Source organism: Strongylocentrotus purpuratus, unplaced genomic scaffold (genome assembly GCF_000002235.5).
Source record: "Strongylocentrotus purpuratus isolate Spur 01 unplaced genomic scaffold, Spur_5.0 spur5_scaffold_19, whole genome shotgun sequence".
Lineage (NCBI taxonomy): Eukaryota > Metazoa > Echinodermata > Echinoidea > Camarodonta > Strongylocentrotidae > Strongylocentrotus > Strongylocentrotus purpuratus.
The window spans coordinates 29,091,264-29,115,633 of NW_022145604.1; the positions used below are offsets into that span (position 1 = coordinate 29,091,264).

At 39.0% G+C, this 24,370-nt stretch overlaps 1 protein-coding gene across 2 annotated transcripts; it reads right to left on the minus strand.

Annotated features, from left to right (window-relative positions):
* Positions 1 to 309: 309 nt before the first annotated feature.
* On the minus strand, positions 310 to 20,010 carry LOC763234 (probable hydrolase PNKD). Of its 2 annotated transcripts, none has more exons than XM_030990809.1 (11): positions 19,823 to 20,010; positions 11,533 to 11,648; positions 10,577 to 10,689; positions 9,757 to 9,815; positions 8,198 to 8,290; positions 7,799 to 7,875; positions 6,872 to 6,958; positions 5,732 to 5,818; positions 5,110 to 5,177; positions 4,555 to 4,602; positions 310 to 3,260 (listed from the first exon to the last, which is right to left on the minus strand). In XM_030990809.1, the coding sequence occupies exons 1-11, from the start codon at positions 19,924 to 19,926 to the stop codon at positions 3,084 to 3,086; spliced, it is 1,029 nt and encodes a 342-aa protein (XP_030846669.1). In that variant the 5' UTR covers positions 19,927 to 20,010; the 3' UTR covers positions 310 to 3,083. The 2 variants fall into 2 exon arrangements, with proteins under 2 accessions (XP_030846669.1, XP_030846670.1); XM_030990810.1 differs by lacking the exon at positions 19,823 to 20,010 and adding an exon at positions 18,495 to 18,568.
* Between the last annotated feature and the right edge of the window lie 4,360 nt (positions 20,011 to 24,370).

Genomic DNA, 24,370 nt, shown 5'->3' on the forward strand with positions numbered 1-24,370 from the left:
GAAGTGCTAGGAATAGCATGAGACAATCAGTCGGTTTTGTGGTTTTTGTTGTGTGATGTGTTTTTATTTCATGGTTGTTTTATGTCTCTATTTGTTTATTGATAGGTGGAGGAGGCCGTTTCTAGTGAAGACCTTGTTATTGGGACATCTGCTTTGGATGATGATGGGTGAGTGTTACTTTTTTGACATATTTTTGTTGATAGTGTTGAATTTGTTTTGTAGGACAGTGTTCAAATTTCAAAGATAGGACACACATCACATATTCCTAATTCATGCAAAAATCTACAGAATATGATTTTGATTTTTTTGTTTGTAAAGGAACATAGTGTTTTAGATTTAAAATGATTTTTTAGTGCACAGTTTTTTTGCAGCCGGTTTTGTGGTTTGTGTTGTGTGATGTGTTTTTTATTTCATGGTTGTTTTATGTCTCTATTTGTTTATTTATAGGTGGAGGAGGCTGTTTCTAGTGAAGACCTTGTTATTGGGACATCTGCTTTGGATGATGAACTTCATCTCAATCATATCCTCCTTGCCATAACTGCTGCACACCGATTTTTGCACGAACCAGAAAGAGAGCGGCAAATCCTATTGGATCGAATATGTGTGCAATACGGCTTAGGATCTTTCAGTTCAGTGGCATTCATACTCTCTGACAGTTCACATGACAAATGGAATTTCTTCTAACGAATCAAAATGGCATCTAGTAGTAGGACCCCCCAAGGAAAAAAGAAAAGAAAAGGTAAGTTCAGTCAAACTATTCTTTCTTTTTTTTCTTTATGGTTGTGTTGTTATATTGTTTCTCTCTTGAAAATGAGGGATATCATTGTAATATTTTGCAACTTAGCTTCTTTTTCTAATAAATTTGATTTTAGTGACAATGCATACCATGGTCTCAAGGCATTTGCCATTTGCCCTGGATGAATACCATAACAAATCTCTTTTTTCTTTCATAACAGACACAGGATGTCACCAGCCTGGACATTGAGATGGAGATTCTGCAGGCATTAGATGACGGCGATGTAGACGACCTAGATTATGGTCACTAAATATTTTTATCATGACTTCATGAGTATTTTAACAATTCTCATTATATATGTATGAATATTTTGTTTTGATGTTTTAGTGTAAGCTTTTATTATTCAGGACCAGGATGTAAACTAGTCCTTTCTGATCTTGTTATCCTGATGAAATATGTTCAAATAAATAAATAAACAAATAGATGAGCTGTGTTATTTTTTAGAGTGTAATGCACTTGGAGAGCATATTATTATTCTGTTTTTTATTCACTAATGTAAAGTGCTTTGAGCTTGTTTATGTAAAGGCGCTATATAAATATTAATATGTATGTATGTATGTATTGACACCGCTCTTGATCCCACCAACTACGAGGAATGGAAACTGCCCGATGAGGTAAAGCAGCATACTGTTTTGTTGGAGAAGAAATCAAGGGACAATCGAGAAAAGACCCTAACTTGGAAAAACAAACCCAGCACCCAAAGAGGACGCCAGAACATGGCAAACATCCTGACTGGTACACCAGGGGTCAACAACGTGCACAAAATCTGACATCCCCAGGAGATGCGTGGATATGTTCACCGATGACATACTGGACATGGTGGTTGAACATACGAACAAGAAAATCCAAGCTTTCCGAGCAGGTCTCGATCCCTCTGTGCTCTCCAACAACAAGATTACGTACCTCCACGATACAGATAATGTGGAAGTAACTGCTTTCATCGGGCTGATCTACACTCAGGAGGGGGTGAGGGGGGGAGAAATGGGTCGCTTATGGGTCCCTGCTTTGCCACAGAACATGAGCCATCACAACAGGAACCGGCTTTTCAATGACCGAATTGGACACCCGATCTTCGGAGCAACAATGAGCAAGAATAGATTTATCTTTCTCCTCTCAAAGGTGCCATTCGATGACGAGTCCACAGGTCGTGATAGATGGTCACAGTTTTTTTTCCCCTTGTAGATATTTTGTTGGGTCGTTTGGGGCCTAACTGTTTCATATTTCTCGGGGGATGCCACTTCTCATTTGGTATTCGTTCACTCTCCCATCCTATTGTTATTTTCCATTATTTTTTTGCAAAATTATATTTCTTTGAATTGTCATATTTTCCAATGTACATAATATTGATTTCTTGTCAGGTGTATTTTCATATGCTATGCTTGAAGATCTATCATTATATTTGTTCTGATGTTTTTAATTTGGAGTGGTCTGTTAGCCAATTCATCTTATTTACCGGTTTTCTGCACTATACACATACTTTTGTTTGTACCTACATGTATGAACTTATTCTGTTTCTTGCTACTTTGCCATTTTAATATTGATTGTATGTTTATTGTGCATTGCTCATATATGTTGATGTTGATTTTATACGTCAAATTGTTGCCAATTTGGGTTTAAAGGTGAACGATGACAATTTTATTAAAACAAACTAAATATTAGGGTGGACTTTTCCTTTAATGTCTCGACCCCATTGGAGTGCTTCCAAATTTGCCAGCAGAGACTAACACAGCCAAGACATAATGAGGACTATGATCATATGAAAGAAAGTTTACATATGTACTTTTAAGTTCTTAATTAAATTGGTTTGGTGCTCTCACTAGCTTGTTTCTTTGCCTGAATTCGAATCGAATGTTTCATGATTTATTTTTAGAGTGTTACATTAGTAATAGCATAAGTTTTCAATAATTGTTTCATAAATACAAAGAAAAATGACTTCTGTTGTGTGCTCAAGAAAAGAAGCTTAAAAAAGAGCTTGCCTATTCAAAAGCATTGGCGACAATCTGATCGGCAAAATGAAAACATTTACTAGTTGTTACATCTTCCTTTGTCTTCTCGTCCATTTAGAATGTGACACCATTTTTCTCTTGATTCTGAGAAGACAAATGAGGAATGGGGCCAGTTATCTGTGAGTCATCCTCATAAATGGATGTTGCAAAAGTTCATATACGTATAAATATTATAGAGTCAACTTATGTTAACGATTCCATAGTACAATTCAAATCAATTTATATACTCTGCAACATATAAGACATACTGTACCTTGGGCTTGCCAAGTTAATAATGAGCGCTATAGCTTGTAACTGAAAGAGTCTTTGTTCTTGCGGAGGTAAGCCAGTGCTTTGGCCCTCAAGGCTTGTCTGTTTGACGTGGTCTGGTGTCCAGGGTCGACCTGCTGCAGGATACTGTCTTGTGATGTCCTCAAGAAAGGGTTGTAGCTCTTCTCCTCACCAAGGGTTGATGGGCTCTGGAAGGGAACAAAATGGAGACATGGCTTTCTTTAATACTGCTACGCTCATGATCAGGGGGTAGAAGGAGGGGGTAGAAGGAGGGGGTGAGGGGGGGGGGGAGGAGAAATGGGTCGCTTATGGGTCCCTGCTTTGCCACAGAACATGAGTGCTGGGGCAGGGATTCGAAACCCATACTGTGTGCGAACCCCATACTGTGTGGTTCACAGTGTGGCAACTTATTCACTACACCACAACACTTCTAGGTGAAGGTGGGGCAAAATAGATAGAGCACCCTCAACCAATTACACTCCTGGACCCCGTCTTACAAAGATTTACGATTGATCCAAATCAATCACAAGTCCTCCAATCAATCGCAAGTTTGCAATGAAATCATCCAGTGTACAGCGAATGGAGAAAGCTGAGATGAGGATGGTGAGGTGGATGCGCAGGGTATCACTTCACGAGAGAAAGAAGAACAAAGTCCTCCTTCAATCAATGGGATTGATGGGGGTGGCACAGGTTATGAGGATGAATAGACTTAGATGGTTTGGACATGTGGCAAGAAGAGAGGCAACACACTGGCTCTAGAGGGCTCTAAACTTTCCGGTCACCGGAAGAAGACCTCGCGGGAGACCCAGGAAAACTTGGAGGGAAGCCATCAAAGAGGATGCCAAAACATTGGGTATCAGTCGTGTGGATCCCACAGATAGGAAAGCTTGGAAGGCGGTCATTAAGGAAATGAAATGTCCAACCCCACAAAGTGGGACAAATGGACTCTAAACGCTGACGATGTACATAGTTGTAATTGATATCAACTCTTTGTAAGACAGGGCCCAGAACAGACAACAATGTGTGAACTGGATTAGAATAAAAAATAGTAATACTGGGTTCTTGGACAGTGCTCATTTCTGTCTGACTCCTGGCGTTTCACAATAATGATCCCAGCTTTAGCATGGCTGCCATTTTGGGGCTCTAGCATTTCAAGGAGTTGATTCCTGCAAGGTACCCATATACCTCACATTGGTCGAGTGTGGCAAATGTAGGTTATGAAGTGTGGCAAATGTAGACCACAAGACCTCTTGGTGAAGGTGGGGCAAGATAGATAGAGCACCTTATATCTAAGAAAGCAATGGAATGGGCACTGTACCATTACAATTGTTGGAAAAGATTGGAAAATGGTAAAGGCATAAGTTTGCTATAAAAAATTGTTGGCCTATGGACTACCCTATGCAGTTTCAAATGATATCCAAATACCCAAAAGAGAACATAAAATAACACAGATAAGCAAATATATCCTATAGCAAGACTTACTGTAATCCTTCTCTCCTTTCTCCTTTCCTCCACATAATTTAGTTTTCTCTGAAAGAGATAAACATCAAAATACCAAATAAATACACCACACTTACCTACATTCAAAATATATTGGCTATTGTACTATCACAGACATTTTGTTAAACAGCTGTTGTAATAATAAATCATTCCATGAATTTAACCAGTGGAATACTGGATTCAAGATATATATAGAACTATGTCATATCGAAACTAGTTTGTAGCCAACACCTGTAGACAAAGTAAAGCAAGCCATTGAACCTTATTTAATATTTAGTCATTGCAAGATTTAGTTTCTTCAACATTTCATGTGGCACAAAAGTAAAACTCATGATAGACACCATCAAATGAAAGAAGTCATCGTTACTGTAGTTTCACTTAATAAACATAGACATAGAACAATTATACCCTAATGAACAATATCTTTCTACTTGGGCCATCATTTGGGTTGCTTTTAATCAGGATAATGACCAAGAAAGTCAAAATGACTGTATGTAATACACTACGCTGTATAAGACATTGGCTGTGGATACTTACCGTTACATCCTCATTTGCTGGATCAATGTTATGTGCAAAACGGAGATTGTCTACTGCATATTCATGACCTGTTTAAAGACAGAAAAGGGTGATTAAGATGCATCTTATGATTAAAGAGCAAAAGAATGCCATGTTTTAAACTCATAATGTATATATATATATATATATGACCACTATATTTTCTTCAAAGATAAAAGTAAGTGATGAATACAGGAGATATCATTTTTATACCACTCTACTCTGAAAAGATCATAATACTTTCAAAATAAACAAAATTGTTTGCATGGAAAACTTTCTTCTTATTATGAATTCTGAAATGAGGATGGGAGAGATCTAAAGAAAAAAGCATCTGTTATTGAGAACAGCCTTTAACATTTTTTTTTTCAGACTGCATACGATAAGAAATATTTACAAATTCCAAATTTCTTTATGAGATGTGAGTTGGTCTAGCGGCACATTCACTTGGTCAGCTCTCTGTCTTCGCCTACAAACTGGCTCAGATGACCCAGGTTCGAAACTAAGTCATTTTCCGGATGGTGACGTTAAAGGTCGGTCATATCTGATTGATACACATCTGTAAAAACCCAATTACACACACATGAGAGACAAAGGCTTTCCTTACCTGGCCACACGAGGGTGTCATCAGGAATCTGGCAGATTTTATCCAGACTACTTAGCATAAGGGAGGGAGGACCTTCAAACATTCGACCTAATAGAAGATAAAACAAAGGCAGAAAATTTCAGACTCTGTAATATGATATAACGGTTTCCTTTACAAGTTCTTTGCCCCTTCAATCCCTCCCCCCCCCCCCCAAAAAAAAAAAAAAATATGAAGACTAATGGGCCGTTTTCGTAGTTTAATCAAATTTAAGACACAAATCCTTGTATGCCTAGTTACCAATTATTTCATTCACCTGTTACCAATAATTGTACCCCAACAGTCATAATGCGAATTGCATACACTAAGTGTTATCCTACCCAGCAACAATTAATGTATGCAATATGTATTCTGACTATTAAAATACAATTGTGGGTAACAGGTGAATGAAATAATTTGTAACATGGCACTTAAAGGTAATACAAAGTTTTGGGAAATTTTGAAAATTGTACCAGTTGGTGCAAGAATGAATAATGATGCCGTAACTTTCATGAGCATGTGTTCGGTATTCGTCTTGATGGGTTTCCTTTTGTCAAAGTTTTGTAAAAATTACTTTCATCTGCCCATACGGAGAGAGTATCTATGAAGTGGTTTATTCTGGCCTGACATGCACCTTCAAAATGGAATGGTACATGACATCACAATGGATTGACCGATTGTTGCAAACTTGATCTCAAAAGTTGTGCATAGATATGCAGGTAACAACTTTATGAGGGATTGTTCTGATATGGCGTGGAAAAATATTTCTGTATATTATAACATTCACCGCAGTAAATAAACCACTTAACCACAGCGTTTTGATTTGTTTTTGTGGCGTTTTACCAAGGCATATCTGAAAGAGCCTCTATAAGATGCCTTTCTAATTACCATGCATAAAAACTAACAAAAAGGAAAATCAGGGATGATTCCAATTGCTTATTAAGCTTGAAAAGAAACCCAGACATGACGCAACCCCCAATTCTTCAAAATATGAAACATGAAAGCCCTGAAAAATAAGCGAGGCAACCAAGCTGACCATCACCTTCTGTGGGCAGAGACATAAAAGTTGTCATCCCCAAAGAATTTCATATAATGCATATGTACCTATTCCTGAATAATACTCACCATTTCCGCCTAAGAAGAGAATATCTCCAGTAAAAAGAGAGTTAGGTAAATTCTTATCTGATCTGTCAAGTAGATAGACCATGTGACCTGTACGAATGTAAAGGCAAGCAATAAAACATGAAAAAGGATGCATTGCACTACAGGCAAACATGTGAGAGTGTACAGTCTAACCTGCCCTAGTGGCCTCCTCTCTCTTTAAAAAGACGTATACATTCAATCTGGTTACATTACGAAAATGGCCAATTGAAATACATAAATAAACAGGGGGGTGTTTCACAAAGATCCGAAGTTGAACTTATCTCGAAGTTGGACTTACATGTAACAATTATGGAAAGCCGTTAGCATCAATGAAAATATTTTGCAAAAATTATTTGAAAAGGCATAAAATGTTGATTCAAATCATTCATATTTTCAATTATGTCAGGAGATTTCATGTTCTTGATTTGGAATTTATGAAAAGTCTAAAATACTTAATTTTACTTTTATATCATTATAAGGCTACAAATGGCTTTCCATAATATTTAAGTCCAACTTAGAGTTAAGTTTCAATTAGAATCTTTGTGAAACATCCCCAGGTCTAGTCACTTTCTTGTAAAGGAATTGGATGAAAGCTGGAAGTGGGGATAACAAAGAAGGGAAGTTTAGCAAAACTAAGTCAAAGCATGAACAAACACTAAGATACTTTCTGAGTACCATCTTATAGACCGGTTTACTATCAAACTTATTCAAATTCATGGATGTTTCTTTCCAGGGGATTTAGTGAAGAGTTATTCCATCAACCTGTTATTAGTGAATAAACTACAATACTTGTTGCTATGTTGGGCAAGCCTCTGGCAAACTTTCAAGTTGTCAAGAAAAACCTTTGTTTACAAATTTTGCATACAATTGGAATATGTTGGTAAATCTGCCTATTGAGAAACAACCTACCAACAGTGTGTCCAGGAGTAAATAGTGCAGTGAACTTTAAGCCTCCAATCTGGAAACTATCACCATCTTTAAGTTTACTGCAAACAAGAAAGAAAAAATACACTAAGGAACATTGACAAAATTCACCCATGCCAGCACACAATGAACCTGGCAAACCTTTCACTTTCACATCACTCTCGTTACCATACACAGCAAGGTTAGAATGCAAAGATTTGAGAGTAAACAGCTTTATCGTGATTTTGGAAACCACTTGTTCATTTGCAAAAACATGCTTTTGTCGTCTGTGGAGTGGGAGACTAAAAGACTAATACGCGTGACAAAATGAAGCACTACTGTGCAGAGCTAGCAGTGTTTTCCTGTTTCACTAAATGCTGATTTGGCGAGCACATGTATACTTACTGATTACATCCTGGCACTCCATCCCTCTCGCCACCATACACAGCAAGGTTAGAATGCAAAGATTTGAGCTTCTGGTTGCCTCCTGAATGATCCCTAGATATATCAGAAGAAATAAAGGTATTATAAAAATGTGACATGCTTGCTCAAGGAACATGCATCATTTCACAATTGTATTCAAATCCATGCAGTCATCTTTACCAGATGCCTCTGAGATTGGATGCTACTACAATGGGTAGGAATAAGCCCATTTTTGTTTAATGTATTCAAATTTATGCATCTTCTTGTTAAAATATCAAGTGATAAATGGACCTGTTGCTGATGTATTTCATTTTAAGCATGTTTCTCTCCAGAACCCTTCCTGGCTCGAGGGATATAAAAACCCAGCACGTTCTTGCCATTCCTCATTCCCGTGCAATGCTTCAAGCTGTGCAGATCAAGACATTCAAGAATACTACTACAGTTGCCTCGTACTCACACCCATCTCACCCCTGACCAAGAGGAAGCCATGGTGGAACGGCTCAAAGCCAATGAAGTCCTCTAGAAGAAAAAAGTTGAGGCCTAAAAGGTCACAAAGAAAAAGAACTTCCTGTGGTAGAAGCAAGCAGAGGTGGTGGGTGTCAGCAGTGAGGAGCTGATCATCTGGTACATGTATACCAGCCCGAGGACACACTACACCAAGCTGAGGAAGAAGAAGTATGGTGATGGTGCTCCTGAGCTCACAGAGAGAGAGACCAGTGGGTGTTGGACAACTTCTCCTTTCTGGCCCCCTTATTTATGAAGTGAAGAAAAGGAAACTTGTAAGTGTACATGTAATTACAAGAGCAACACCAGCTACAACTCCCGACCCCATAGATGAAGAAAACTTTGTCCATCTCTCTGGACAGGTGACAAGTTAGTCTGACACTCAACAGAAGTTTAGCACCTCAACAGCCTCCACCACCACAACAACCACCTCCAACACCATCACAACCACCTCTACCACCACCAGGTCCTCCGCACCCAAACCAACATACTCCTTCAGCTCAGGCATCAGCGGCAAGATTGACCAAATTATGGACATGAAGAGTCGTCTTATGCAGCACATCGCCAGGCTCAACACAGACCGGATGAAGGAGACCTTCATGGAGTACATCGGGAGACTGCCTACGATATCCATCCAACTTTGTGGGAATATATATACATGTATATATATACATAGGAACATCATGAAGGCTGTGCTGATGTATAAAGAGAGGGATACTGAGCTCAAGAGGGGGTAACATCCTGGAGCTACAGCTACAGCTCCATATGGGTCCTCAGCTGGTTGGCAGCCACCACCACACATGCTTGACCACGTCACGTTGTAGATTAACGTAGGATTCTATTAATTTATGAACTATTTGTATTTTGGTTGTAAGTGATTTGTAATTACCTGTATGTACATGTATTATCTTCATTTGTAATGCATATTCTGTTTCCTTTACTTTTGAACTATTTTCTAGTGGCAAACAGGAGATATGTAAGCCATCTACACTAAAGAAACCTATTGTTGAGAGATAGATTCTCATGTTACAGCTTACCAATGCTTATGGGTTGTCAGGATAGCTGTCAGTTGCACGTTTTGTTGTTCAATCACCCTCTGTAAACAAACCAAATGAGAAAGGTTAACAACAATAAATAAGCTCTTTTATATTGTCTACACATGTATCCATCTAAGGGGATGCTCAAGGTGCCAACATAATAATACTATTACCCTGGTTTTAGCAAAGATGCCTTTTTGAGAACCTGCAATGCTGGTACCAAGGATTGAGAATGGCCAATGTCAATTAGTGTTTAGCTGTTACGAATCCAAGCGATCATGACATCTATCTTTTTACACACTTTCTTACATCATTTATGGCATGCGTTATTAACTCTTTTCTAGCTACATGACAATTAATGAAGGAAATTCTAATCCCATAATCAAAGACAATTTAGGGATGTTAAAGGCAGTAAGTCCCTTTTGCAGATTTGTGCAAACTCCACTGGACTTGGCGACTTAGATACATCCTTCAGATATAATTACCGGTATGTGAAATTGTGCAGTCATATAGGTTCCGAAACTTTACGAACGACTTGTATATGAAGTGCCAGATAGGATGCCCAAAGTTTTTCCTGATGTTTTAACAAAGTGTGAATATATTTCCAATAACCTCAATTAAATTATGGCAAAAAAATATACTGCGCCATAAAAATGTTTGATTTAATAAGAATGTTAATCTACACCTTCACAGTTTAACTTTAGTTCATGCATTTAATAATGATTGAGCATGGCTTTTCATGTTTAAGTCATTCGTAAAGTCATGCGTAACTTTATGAACAGCTATACCCCCTGGTATAGATTCAAAGGGATTGTTGTACCTGCACAGCTTCCGCATCTCCAGGATCTATAACAGCAGCGATGTTTGATGCTTTCTCAATGACCAAGTATGCATAGTTATCCTTCAGATACGGGATAGGAAGAATTATCACACCTGTAAGAGGAAGATGACACACAATGGTACATTACAAAACAGCCAAAGGTAGTACCATTTATGGAACATGCATGTAAATTATAATGTAGTGATTCAAGCATTTTGTACAAGTATTATAATAGCTTTAACCGCAAAAGACCTGAGGAGTGCTCTCACCATTGATTGGTCTCTCAATTATTATCTTTAGATAACATTTCTTCCTACAATAATGAACTATCAAAAAATGTAAATTCTGAAGATTTGTTACGATTGGTACGTCCCTTGAGAAACCGATGTCAGTAAATGACGAGAGAAAATAGTGGCATAAACAGTCTGCCATAGTCAAGTCCAAGTTTTTCAACATCTGTACGTTTCACATCAGCCTTATAATTCTTGAAATTCTAAGCCTAAAAACTGATCTTTTTCCAATCATTTATTGAAACTAGGAATTTTGCAATTTTTCTCATTGAATTTGTAAACAAAACTTTATAATTATTTGGATATCATGTATGTACATGTATATAGCACAAAAAGTACCTGAACTGTGATGAAAAATGAACAATAACTATGCCACTATTAAAGAGGGTATCTCACTGAGCAACTAATACTTGCGAATATCTAGTGAATTTGGAGTTTCACCAGGGTTCACAAAAGGTCCCAAACATTCATACATGTAAATAAAGGATTAGCAAATAGTTGCTAATCTTCGCAAAAACTGTTGCTAACATTTGCTTACAGTCGTTAATAGTCGCCAACTGCCAAAATTTGCAACATTCCTAAGCATTCGCCGCTCAGTGAGATACACTGTACCCCTTTAAAAGTTGTTACAAAGCAACTTAGAAGCAAGTCACTATTTTTGGTCACCTTCGACTTCAGTGTGCTCCACCACAGAATGGCCATCAGGGAACACTAATTTGTTCTTGGCGATGTCTCTGCTGTTCAGATAGTTCCCAACTCTGGTCTTGGTGTAAAGGTTGTAGCTGCAAAATAAAAAGGCATTTCAACTTACATATTTTGGTTGTTAAAATACCATGTTTATGTTTGTAAATTTTGATTTAAATTCCCTTATGTTGAGAATTGCAAGGGGCTCAGCTGAAAGCTATCAAGGATTTTGCATATTTTGACCCAAAAAGAAAAACAAACTTCCTTTATATTTCAAAAAGTGGAGAATTGATCTTGGTGTTTTATGTGTATCATGCACTTCAAGTTCCAGTCTATCTAATTTATAAACAATGCTGAACAAATGCAGATTGCCTAATTGACATTGAAATTTGAAAAGACCCTCCTTCCTTTTTATTTTTACTGACAGGATGCGAACATTATACTGTACGTCATATAGTCTTATGGATCTATATATAAGGTACCACTACACTACTCCTTGCTTTGATATGTTAAAAAAGAGTGTAATAAAAAAAATGTAATTGTTGAATACATGAAAATCCCATGCCAGTCACCAAGAATTAATATTAGCAACCATAGTCAAACTCAGGCATTCAAGAGCAAGCTTGCTCCTTATTACCGTAACTGCTATCTCACACGATGGGAAGAAAGGATCAAGCGGCTCGGTGTAAAAATGTCAGAGGAAAAAATGTCAGAGGTAAAAATGTCAGAGGTAAAAATGTCAGAGGTAAAAATGTCAGAGGTAAAAATGTCAGAGGTAAAAATGTCAGAGGTAAAAATGTCAGAGGTAAAAATGTCAGAGGTAAAAATGTCTGAGGTAAAAATGTCAGAGGTATAAATGTTAGAGGTATAAAATAAAAACAAAAGCATGTGACAAGTTTGTTATGGTTACACCCGGGTTATATATTAGGCTTATCGAAAAAGAACAGCGAGGGATATTCTGCAGTCGTTATTTCACCGCTGCTTTATTCTCCACTTTCCCAGTTTAAATTTATTTACCTTTCGGCCCCAAAATGTGACTTTTTGCTCGATTATTGTCGAAGGAAGACGGGGGGGGGGTATTATTCTTCTTCTGGGGCACGGTAACCCGGCTGCTCTCCCCCTTCCTCTTATATGCTTTGCTATATATCCTTCCGAACAGTGGTCAATGCCTAGGCAGAGCAGGCAGACTAATGGGACATGGTTTCTACTCCGAGTTTCGCGCCTTACACGCAGTCATCAGGCAACTGATAGCATTCTTAAAAGTACATGGTTATCCTACAACCTTAAAGGGAAAGTCCATCCCCAAAATAAGTTTGTTTCGATAGATGCAGAATAATAAGAAAATCAGGTGAGTGAAAGTTTGAGCAAATTCTGAATGAAAATAAGAAAGTTATGAATTATTGAAGTTGTGATCAATCAAATACAAATTGGCAACTCTGTGACTTATTATACATTCATTATCCTTCATTTGCTTTGTGCATAATATTCCATAAAATCATGTTTTCTTCGTTATTGATGACGGAATATATATTTGTTCCTTGCAGGGGGAGTATAGAAACATATTTGCAATTATTATATTTAGGGTGCATGCATGGTTGAAATTTTTCTTGAGGGAAAATGAAAATTTTAGATTTTTTTAGTACTGAGCAAATGGAAGTTGAGCTCGCATGATACGTCATAGAGTTGCCAATTTGTGTTTGATTGATCACAACTTAAAAAATCCTAACTTCCTTATTTTTAATCGGAATTTGCTCAAACTTTCCCTGACTTGTTTCTCTCATTTTTCTACTCCTATTAAAACTAACTTAATTTCAGGGTGGACTTCCCCTTTAAATCGGTACAAATACCCCTAAAATAAGACTTAACTAATAAAATACAATTGGAATTACTCATGAGTATTCTTATTGTATTGTATTCAGGTATTGTAGTCTTATTGTATTGTATAGCTCTTATTTTGTGCGTATTTGTACCAAGGTTGTAGAGGAATCATGTACTTTGACGAAAGCTATCAGTTGTCTGATGATCGCTTGCAAGGCGTGAAACTCGGAGTAGCAACCATGCATGTCCCATTAGTCTGCCTTATTCAATATTGATATACCGGTATATTATGCTTTTGTATAAGCAAATGGTACTGGTACACTGAGCAAACTTCTGGGGAAAAGATTTCTAAAATCGAGAAGTTTGGCCATGTTTTATAGGCTGAGTTGTCGCCCCATGGTGTAATCATTAAATAAAAAGAAAAGTCAGTACAGCCCACAAAATAGGAACAGATATCTATGACCCCCCCCCCCCCCCCCAACTTCTCCTTCACTTTTGAAGATTGTTGGACATTTCAACTGCGTGGCAATGACTACTATTATATGTAATTTCCAATAAATGCATATTTCCGACAATTCCACTTTCTTGTGGGCTTGGTATTTTGATACTCTGAAAGTAGGGTCCATGCTGAAACAAAGCAGAAAGCCATGTTATCAGTGCTAACCGCACCATCACATTCCCGAAGTGCTCACGTTGCAATAAAATATTGTCGATTACTATTGCGATATAGAGTAGTCTGGGAAAAATCAATAAGCAGCTTTGTTACTCCGATACAAAGCAGCAAGCCGCCCATGTTACATCAATTAAAGAGAAGGTTGAGTTCTGGGGAAAGGTGAACAATAATGTGTGAGCGTTTGTATCATTCTTATTATGCAAGTGTGGAAGAACATCAAAGAAAAAAGTTATTCCCTGAAAATCTATTTCATATGACTTCATATCCCAGATATGACAAGTAACAGCTTTAAAATGAGGCCCGATAATAATGTATGCCATATGTTTGTGTAGTCCCATATCAATATCTTTCTGTGTACCAAAGATTTTATCATTTTGATGACTCCAAAACCTTGCACTACACACCAATACTTACATGTTTATGCTAGATGATCAACCTTTTCTGATTGCTTCCACACCGTTTCTTTCACAATGCAATCGCAAGACCAGAACTCAACTTTATCTTTAAATGCCAACCGCACCATCACATTTTAGAGAAGCGCGCGCTTTGCAGAGGTTCGGTTTAAATTACATCGTTATTTATAATTGTCAGAGAGTTTAAAATGGGGATGAGCTTCTGAATCGAGACGGTCTTTTACTTTTTGGAGTGGGTTTTTAGTTTTCGGAGCGACTTTTTAGTTTTCGGGCGACTTCTTGTTTTTTCTCATTCTTACTCCACTTCCTTTGCCGCCATGAGGTGCTAAAAGCTTTAGCAGAGTTCGGGGCGCCCAGCCCTTATATGTAACTTTTCGTGATTCCTCATGATTATGTAACTATTTTGTACTAAATGCACTACTCACTTTAACACTTGACTTTTGTCGAGAATTTTCATTTCTTCGTTTGGTCTTTGTTCGTCTCTGGAATGTTACACGGGCTACATGTATGTTGCAGGCTGCCACCGGCCAAACCGGTCCGTTTCACAAACATTAACACATCAACCAATTCAAAATATCAAAAATGTTACACATTCATTATATGCAAGCCTGATCACAACAAAATAAATTTCAAAATCTATTTTCCACATTGTATTATCCTCGGGACATGTACGAAATACAACACACAGCCATTTATAAAATTTACATTATGGAAGAAAGGAATATAATAGACTAGCCCATGCAGTAGCAGTACGTCTCAACATTCTGTGTGATAAAAGTGTTGAGATATTATGACGGCACTCATTTTTTTTGCTTGTACCTCTGACATTTTTACAACTGACATTTTTTCCTCTGACATTTTTACCTCTGACATTTTTACCTCTGACATTTTTACCTCTGACATTTTGTCCTCTGACATTTTTACCTCTGACATTTTTACCTCTGACATTTTTACCTCTGACATTTTTACCTCTGACATTTTTTCCTCTGACATTTTTTCCTCTGACATTTTTTCCTCTGACATTTTTACCTCTGACATTTTTACCTCTGACATTTTTTCCTCTGACATTTTTACCTCTGACATTTTTACCTGGCACCGATCAAGCATCGGTGGCTTCCTGATACCATCAACTACTCCGACACAATTTGGAAACATATCCATAAGGGAGGATGACCCTCTGAATACATCTGACCATTACCTGGTCACGACCACCTGGAGCCCACAATCACTCCCTTTGCCACACATTACGAAAGAAAAGGCACCAAACCAGACATGCCAATCTCTGGAGTTAAAAAAACTGTATTCTTTAATCCCAAAAGTTGTATTTTACTGACAAAAGTTGTATTCTTATAAATAAACAGGAACTGTTACATGGATCAATGCCTCTCACAGTTCCTACATACAGGAAGAATTTTTTAATGGATCATTGGTTGAATGATTTCGTCACGACTGGTGTGTTTGATGAACCAATGAACATCCCCAAAATTGCCGATGTGAGATGCTTGTACAGGTGTACGGCTTGTACGGTATTCACACCATGTATGCATCTTGAATGCACTTGCGCATCCGTCTGTCGCCACCCTCTTGATATGATATTAGGGCGTGTGATGTGCTATAGCGTTCTGGGCCGCGGGCTGTCTAATCATTCAGATTCCTACTGCTGCTGACGACCCTTACGACCTTACGACCCAGGAGTATAGCTGAGTGACAAGCTGAGCATCTATAGCTGAGCTGATAATATAAGGTTAGTTACTAAGTTAGTGAATGTTAGTGAATGTCTTTGTTTCATCCCATCCATCTCATCCATCCCACTTTCACAGTAACAAGTAAAACGGTGGTCTAACTATATAACTCTGCCATCATTCATCTCATCTATTCTATCTAGTACTAACCACAAGTTTTACTTCATAAAGTTAAGATTGATTGAACTAGATCTGAATGATTTATACTACCGGGCCCATATGCAATAAACTTCTTAAGCATGAAATCTAAGTACTTTTTCTTAAATTTTGGCTAAGAAAAAATCTTAGCCAAAAATCGTATTCTATAACAGCAATGGGGACTTAAGAAATTTGCCTTAAGATTAAGAAGGATTCTTAGATTTTATCTAAGAAAAAGGACTTAAAGGTACTATGTCCCTTTTGCAGCCAACCTCAAATTCTGTAGAACTTTGCAGGAATTATGAATATATCATGTATGTCCTATCTGTGAAATTTAAACGTTAGCAGGGTCCGCATATTCAAATTATGCAAGGAAACCCGTTTACTTGCTAGACTTCACTGTCAGACACTATTGAGTGACTGACTGGCTTTTTTCCTTCTTTGGTAATAACATACATGAAAAGAGTTGTAAAGGGTACATGAGCATTTTTCTACATCAATAACCCACTTTTTGTGATGGCCAAGATTAAACTGATTGAATCTTTGCGCAGCATAAAACGTATGACCATTCGGTACAACTGTCTGAAAATCAAGACTATTACTTTTGGGCTCTATAGCCCTAAAGTCAATTTGACAACTAATAGTCGTTATTTTCCCACTTGAAGACATTTTCAAGCCCCATCCTTTTTAGGGAAGTTCTAAATTAGTATTATATTTCAAATGCAGTTGGAATTTAACTTTTTCATTTTTTTGGCCTGCAAATGGGACATAGTACCTTTAAGTAGCATGTCGTATTCTAATACAATCGAGATATCTAAGATAAGTAAGAAATCTACCCTATATTTAAGCATACTACGAGGATGCTTAATGGGGCTTTGGCACCGGCAGCTCAGTAATGCTGCAAGCAACCGCTTCGGGTTTCGATCAAATGGAATAAAAACAATGCATGCAGCGCGAGCGCAGGTTATCAGTTGACCTATAACAACGTAAGCTTCGCGTATACAGCATCGACAGCGCAGCGCGCAGGAGCGCCATAGGCTCTGTGTACTTGTACTTATGTATGTTTGTTTGTACACAACTAAACGAGTAGTAGCATACATGCATAACACTAAATCATGACATGGCTGTCGTAGATAAAGAAACCGTCTCTTACTTTATAAGTCTTTGGCGCTTAAGTATGGAAACAGGGAATAATGTGCAATCGGCATAATATTAGGTGAGACAAAATTTGTTATAGTATGAGTCTGATAAAGGTTACATCTAGCCATTTGATTAATTTTAGGCCATCATAACAGTAGACGATGTAAAACAATGAAAGGGTAGCTCCAAATCCAATGCTAGTGCTGGTCGGCCGGCTAGTGACGGCGCTCCCTTCATACTCACAGACCCTGCGGCTGCGACATAATAAGTAAGCCCGGTTGGGCTCCTCGGAGTTGTTTCAAGACAGAAAAGTATAAAAAGCCTACAGTGGATGTTAGATCTAGCCTCAGGTGGTCTTGACTAGACTGTTTTAGTGTCAGTTGGTCAATCCCGAAATAATTATGTGAGCATCGTTCCTCCCTTACGCTCTCCCATACATGTTAGTGTATAATTTTCGTGCAGTGCGATTTTTATTTTAACACGCAAATTACATAGGCAAATCGAGTTGCAATTAATTTGCTCGAGTCGACCACATCAACTTTCCCACATGACGTCATCGGGTCTAAGAATTTGTCTTATATTTCGTCTTAGCTAAGACAAACTGCTTTACGTGTTTAGAATACGGCTAAGGCAACTTTTTAACCTAGACAAATTCTTAGACATTTTCTTAGACTTAAGAAAAATGTCTTAGAAGTTTATTGAATACGGGCCCAGGACCCTGGACTACCAAGTCCCGGTGTCCCTAGCCTAGTCTAGTCATCATGAGACATGACGAATGCCATGCCGTGCACAGTGCAGCATCAGCACTAACTCCGGAAGCTCTAACACCGGCGCCGGTGTTGGAGCTTCCCGGAGTTACATCAGCACATGTACACTGTACATGAACACACTGCCCTTCACTCGTGCGGTAAAGCGCACGATCATTCCCGGGAAGTCCTGTGGGGCTAACTGCATGTTGAACCCCTACGCAACTTGGAGCCACAAACATGACATTATAAGTTTTCAAAGAGACAATCTTACCCGACAGCAAACAGAGGACTTCCAGGCTTGAACATCTTCTTGAAAATTTGAAATCTCGAAATAAGTAGACGATCGCAAATATTGAAAGCTGAACAATCATTGTTTTACTAGGTTTTTAGTTCATTAAATAAGATGTAGGCCTACAACAAACACAGTTGTTATGTTGTATTTGTCTTACATTTTATGATGTAGTGACCAAACTCGTTTTTACCATTTCAAAACTTGGTTTTTTATTGAAGAACACCGTATAGCATATTGGGTGTGTGTCTAATTTAAACATACATGTCAGACCCGAAGCCTTATTACTTTAATGGTCACGTGGGTCTGTGTACTTACGTTAAGGACAAAGTAGTCCCTTGATTATTTATCTATAAATTGTTTGTAGGTAAAGTTAAATGGACCGTAATGAAATTATGATATTTTCTCATGTATGTTTTATTGTTCTATCATAAACTTGATTATTATACTTAGTTCAGAAGGATGTGCATTCATGCTCGAAAAGTAGTCTTTACGAATGTGCGCTATGTCAGGCAAGGCCCTGATGGGCATTTTATACAACGGACATTCGTTCACTTGCTTTAAGCGAAGCTGGTTGTCTCCATTTTACTCCGACACGCTTAAGCTTTGCCGTCAATGTAGCCTGTTTGTGTTGCACCATTTTAACAGGTATGTAGATGTAGAGATAATTGAATATATTTGATGCTATTGAGTTTTACTTTGCTACCAGTGTTTATGATGCCGTAATATCATTGATATACGAGTCTGTTCATTAATTGTATATTATGTAATGAGATGTTTTATTCACTGTACGGTAGAAACGTACCGAGGCATGTTAAATGTATTCTTCTGTTATTTACTTCATAAAAACTTATAAACTTCAGCTTCATTGCACTTCACCATGGCGTCTCAACTTCTTCATTTTTGTTGGCTATGATTTGAACCGTGGAACACGCGTCCCACAATGATATTAAAAGTGGAAAAAATCCACCCCGTGCATACCACATACATGCAGTGCTAGAGGTCCATACGCATTAGCATGGACTCTCTATGCTTTGCTGGAGTGTACTACCTAAGTCCCCAGTGTCCCTAGCCTAGTCTATAGTCATCATGAGACATAACGAATGCCATGCCGTGCACGGTGCACAGTGCAGCATCAGCACATGTACACTGTACATGAACGCACTGCCCTTCACTTTACTCCCACGTGCGGTAAAGCGCACGATCATTCCCGGGAAGTCCGGCGGGGCTTGCTGCATGTTGAACCCCTACGCAACTCGGAGCCACAAACATTACATTATAAGTTTTCAAAGTCAAAGAGACAATCTTACCCGACAGCAAACAGAGGACTTCCAGGCTTGAACATCTTCTTGAAAATTTGAAATCTCCGTAATAAGTAGACGATAATCGCAAATATTGAAAGCTGAACAATCATTGTTTTACTTGATTTTTACTTCATAAAGTACACCAGGCGGGGACGTAGTTCGTAGCGCAAAATGATTGCATCGCACAGCTAGCTAGCTAGCTCTGTACTGTCAGTGAGCTAGCTACGCAACGTGCGTAAGGCACCTTCTCTCGAGTCTCGACCCCTAAATTCTTATTTCTACTCATGCATAGCGGATAGGGGCGAGGGACGTACCGTGCCCCCGTCAGTGGTGAATCCAGGGGCGGAACAAAAAATGTGTAACGTTAATTTTACCTTTTCTTCTAGATGCCCCCCCCCCCCCTGGCGCTCAAAGGGGGGGGGGGGGGGAGGGGGGGGGAGGGGGGAGGGGGGGAGGGGGGGAGGGGGGTGGTGCACTTTTTCAAGTATTCGAGGACCCTGAAAAAAAAAATTAGTGCTCACTACCCCCCCCCCCCCCCCCCCCCCCCCACCACCACTGAGTGAAATATTGGCCTTCACGATTTTTCATATTTCAGCACACTATATTTCAAATTGATTTCAAATGTGGGCCCCGGCCGGCACCCCTCGGAAATCCTGGATCCGCGCTTGGCCCCCGTCCCATATTATCTACGCCGCTGTCCAGGCAGCTTGGGATTGGGGGGGGGGGGTGCAAACATGCCAGCTATAGGGGGTTCACCTTCCAGGCCGGGGCAGTACCGTGTATGAGCAAAAACGTTTGGAAGGGGGGGGGGGAGGGAGAAGAAAAACCTGCATCACCACCATTAACGATCAGGTAGAGCGTAGCGAGCGTAGTGGCAGTGGGATCCAGGGTTTGACCCCCGGCAGGGGTCAAGGGCAGTGGCGGATCCAGGGGGGGGGGGGGCGAAACGACCGCGCCCCCCCCCCCCTATTGGCGACACAAACTTAAAGGAAAAAAGAGGAAGAAAAGAAGGGGGAAAAAAGAAAGGAGAAGACAAGAAAAAAAAAGGAGAAGAGAAAAGAAAGGTGAAGAGAAGAAAAAAAGAGAAAAGAAAAGAAAGAAGAGTAAAGAAACACAGAGAGAGACAGAGAGAGAAAAAAAATAGAAAATAAAACGAAGAAAGCCCTAATTGAATTCAGACAAGGATTAAAGAGTCGAGAATGGTACAACGAATCGTCTTCTTTTTCTAATAATTCAATGAAACGTCAAAGCTTCCGCGCTTCGCGCGGGAGGGGGGGGGAGGAACTCAATTCAGACAAGGACAAAGAGTCGAAAACGGTACAACGAACCGTCTTCTTTCTCCAATAATTTAATGAAACGTTAAGCTTCCGCGCAAAGCGCGGGAGGGGGAGGGAAACTGAATTCAGACAAGGATTAAGAGTCAAGAATTGAACAACGAATCGTCTTCTTTCTCTAATAATTAATGAAAGGTCAAAGCTTCCGCGCTTCGCGCGGGCGATAGGAAACTGACTTCAGACAAGGATTAAAGATGAAGTTGAGTTCTGGTCATGCGATTGCATTGTGAAAGAAAGGGTGTGGAACCGACCAGAAAAGGTTGATCATCTAGCATATTAGAATTTGTGTGTATTGCAAGGTTCTGGAATCATCAAAATGATAAGAAATGTGGCCAAGTCTTGGTAAAGTTACAAACTTGCACAGAAAGATGTATATGGGACTACACGAACACGTGGCGTAAAAAGCCGGCCCCCCGATTTTTACGATGTTACATGCAAATTTAGAATATGAAGGCATTTGAAGAGCCATGCTTTTCAGGGAACATGTCTTAATTGATTTTCTTCCACACTTGCATAATAAGAATGAGTAATGCTCACAAATTATTTTTCACCTCTTCCCAGAACTCAACCATCTCTTTAAGAGTCGACAATGGAACAATGGACAATGGAATTTCATGAAACATCATATAGCTTCTGCGCTTCGCGCGTAATGGGTTGGGGGGGGGGGGGGGGACAGCGAGCTGCCCGAATATGAATTTTTGATATCTTTTCTCGTTTATTTTGGTGATAAATAACACTTTCACCAAATACATATAATGCTCAAATTTTTGATCGCTTCGCTCATTGTGAAACCAGAAAATGACTTTTCGGGCAAGAGGCTATCGCCCTCCCCCAATGAAAATGTCAAAAAAATTGTACCGGTATGGTGCTTCTTATAATGACCTTGTCAGTATTGGAAAATCCTGGATCCGCGCCTGAAGGGGCTGAGCCCCCGGAAGCTCAGGATTTTTAGGCATTAAATTACGGTCAGATAAGCATATTTAGATACCTTATTTGTGACACTGGCAGGTCACTATAATTGACGGTGGTTTAAGGGGGCAGAGCCCCCGGAAGCTCGGGTTTATTAGGTATTTAATTACGGTCAGATGAGCATTCAGGGGCTCTCTTTAGGGCCCTTGATGGGGTCCAGGAGTCAGAGCCCCGGAAGTTCAGAGGTTTTAGATATTTAATTACGGTCTGATGGGCATCCAGGGGGCAGAGCCCCCGGAAGCTCATGGGTTTTAGGTATTTAATTACGGTCAGATGAGCATCCAGGGGACAGCCTTAGGGCCCTTGGTGGGGTCCAGGGGACGGAGCTCCCGTAAGCTCAGGGGTTTTAGGCTTAAGTTCTAAGGCTAAAGTTCTGAGCTAGTTATAGGCGGATATTATTGTAATGATAGCGCCAAAACATATTCCCGTTTCTACAATAACTCTACAACTACACCATCAAAACCTTTTACCCGTTAAACAATATTGCCCCATCGAATTAACAAAAGACGTCTCCTTTAAATTTATAAACGTAAGTGGTATTTACTTTTTTTATTTGAAGTTTTTTTCTTCTTCAGCCTGTCACTCATAATTTATCATTGTCATAATAATAATAATGGTAATTATTGAAATTATTGTTATTACTATTATTATAATAATCATCATCATCATCAAAATTGTTTTACAATAAAATAAAAAAATCAGCAATGAAACCAAAACTTGCAAAGATTACATGTAGGCCTACCACAATATGTCGACTTAAGATCGCTGGGGATAATGAATAATACAAGAAGGAGACTAATTAGAAACCATTGAATGACCTATGTGTGTGTACAAGGGTAAAGCTAAGGAGCAGATATAGAACACGAGTCGGCACGACGACTGTCCTCATGCGTGCACATGCTATTCCAATATCACATTGACTATCGCTTCCTCACCGGGTACCCATTTTAAACACCTGGGTGGGGAGGAGTAATGTAGATTAAATGCCTTGCTCAAGGATATGAGTGTCGTGCAGGGCCTCGAACAAAAGATGTTTGCATTCCCAGTTAGTGATGAAACCACTCGACTTCTACAATGATGATGGGGAAAGAGCAAGGAAATTCCGTAAATCAAAACAATAACGTTTATTTCGCTGGTCAACTTGAAAACTGATTGATAAAAGACTCGACAATGAGGAGAGAGAAACAGACAACAAGGAAAAAAAAAAGGGGGGGGTATAGGCCTATACGACTGAATTAAAAACTGGAGTAACAATTAAATAGTTGTAGAATGAATTTTATTTCAATAATGTGGACAAAAGTCTGACTACTTCAAAGTTCAAAATAATAGAATCTTCGGATATTAACAATAAGTAAATATTTATAAAGCGCATTATACTGCCGGTTCAGTCCCTTTGCGCTGTACATGGTAATGCAAAATATTTGTATTCTGAAAACTAATTACAAAAACAAATATAGCCATACTCATTAAAATACACAAAACTACAGATAAATTGGAACATACGCAATAAACGAAAAGATAGATACATGTACTTAGATAAAAGTCAACAAATTTAAGGCACATTATATTATTTACATTTAGTTAATACAGCCTACATTATAACCACATTCAAATTGTCATGTAAACATTTCTGTCACGTTATATTACAATCAGGGGCGTCGCCAAAAGGGGGGGGTGTGGGGGTGTGGGGGTGCGACACCCCCCACTTGTCAGGATATTGTCGGTAAAATTGCGCTGCCGTCGGGAAAAAAGAGAAAAGGGGGAGGGAAAAAAGAGAGGGAAAGGGAAAGAAAAGAAAAAAGAAAGGGAAAAGAGAAGAAAGAAAGGAAAAGAAAGAAAAGAAAAAAAAGAAAGGAAAAGAAAGGAAAGAAAAGAGAAGAAAGAAAGAGAAAAAAGAAAAAGAGGGAGGAGAGGAAAGAAAGGAAAAGAAAGAAAAGGGGGAAGAAAAAAAGAGTAAAAGGGAAACAAAAGAAACGGGGGTGAAAGAGAGGAGAGAGAGGAGAGGTAAGAGCCTGAGAGAGGAGGAGTGGGAGTAAAAGAGAGAAGGGGGTTGTTGGGTGGAGTCGTCTCGTCGAGGGAGCAAGAAAGACACGGGTAAATATGTTGCTATGTCGGGTCAGCTGTGACGGTATTCTTGCTCGATCCTCGTGTATTTCAATGCAGAATTTTGAAGTCGGTGAGATGTATATTGTCGGTCGGCCGACAAGTTTTTTTCCCTACGAACTGTGACTTTTTATCCGCTGTGACGACT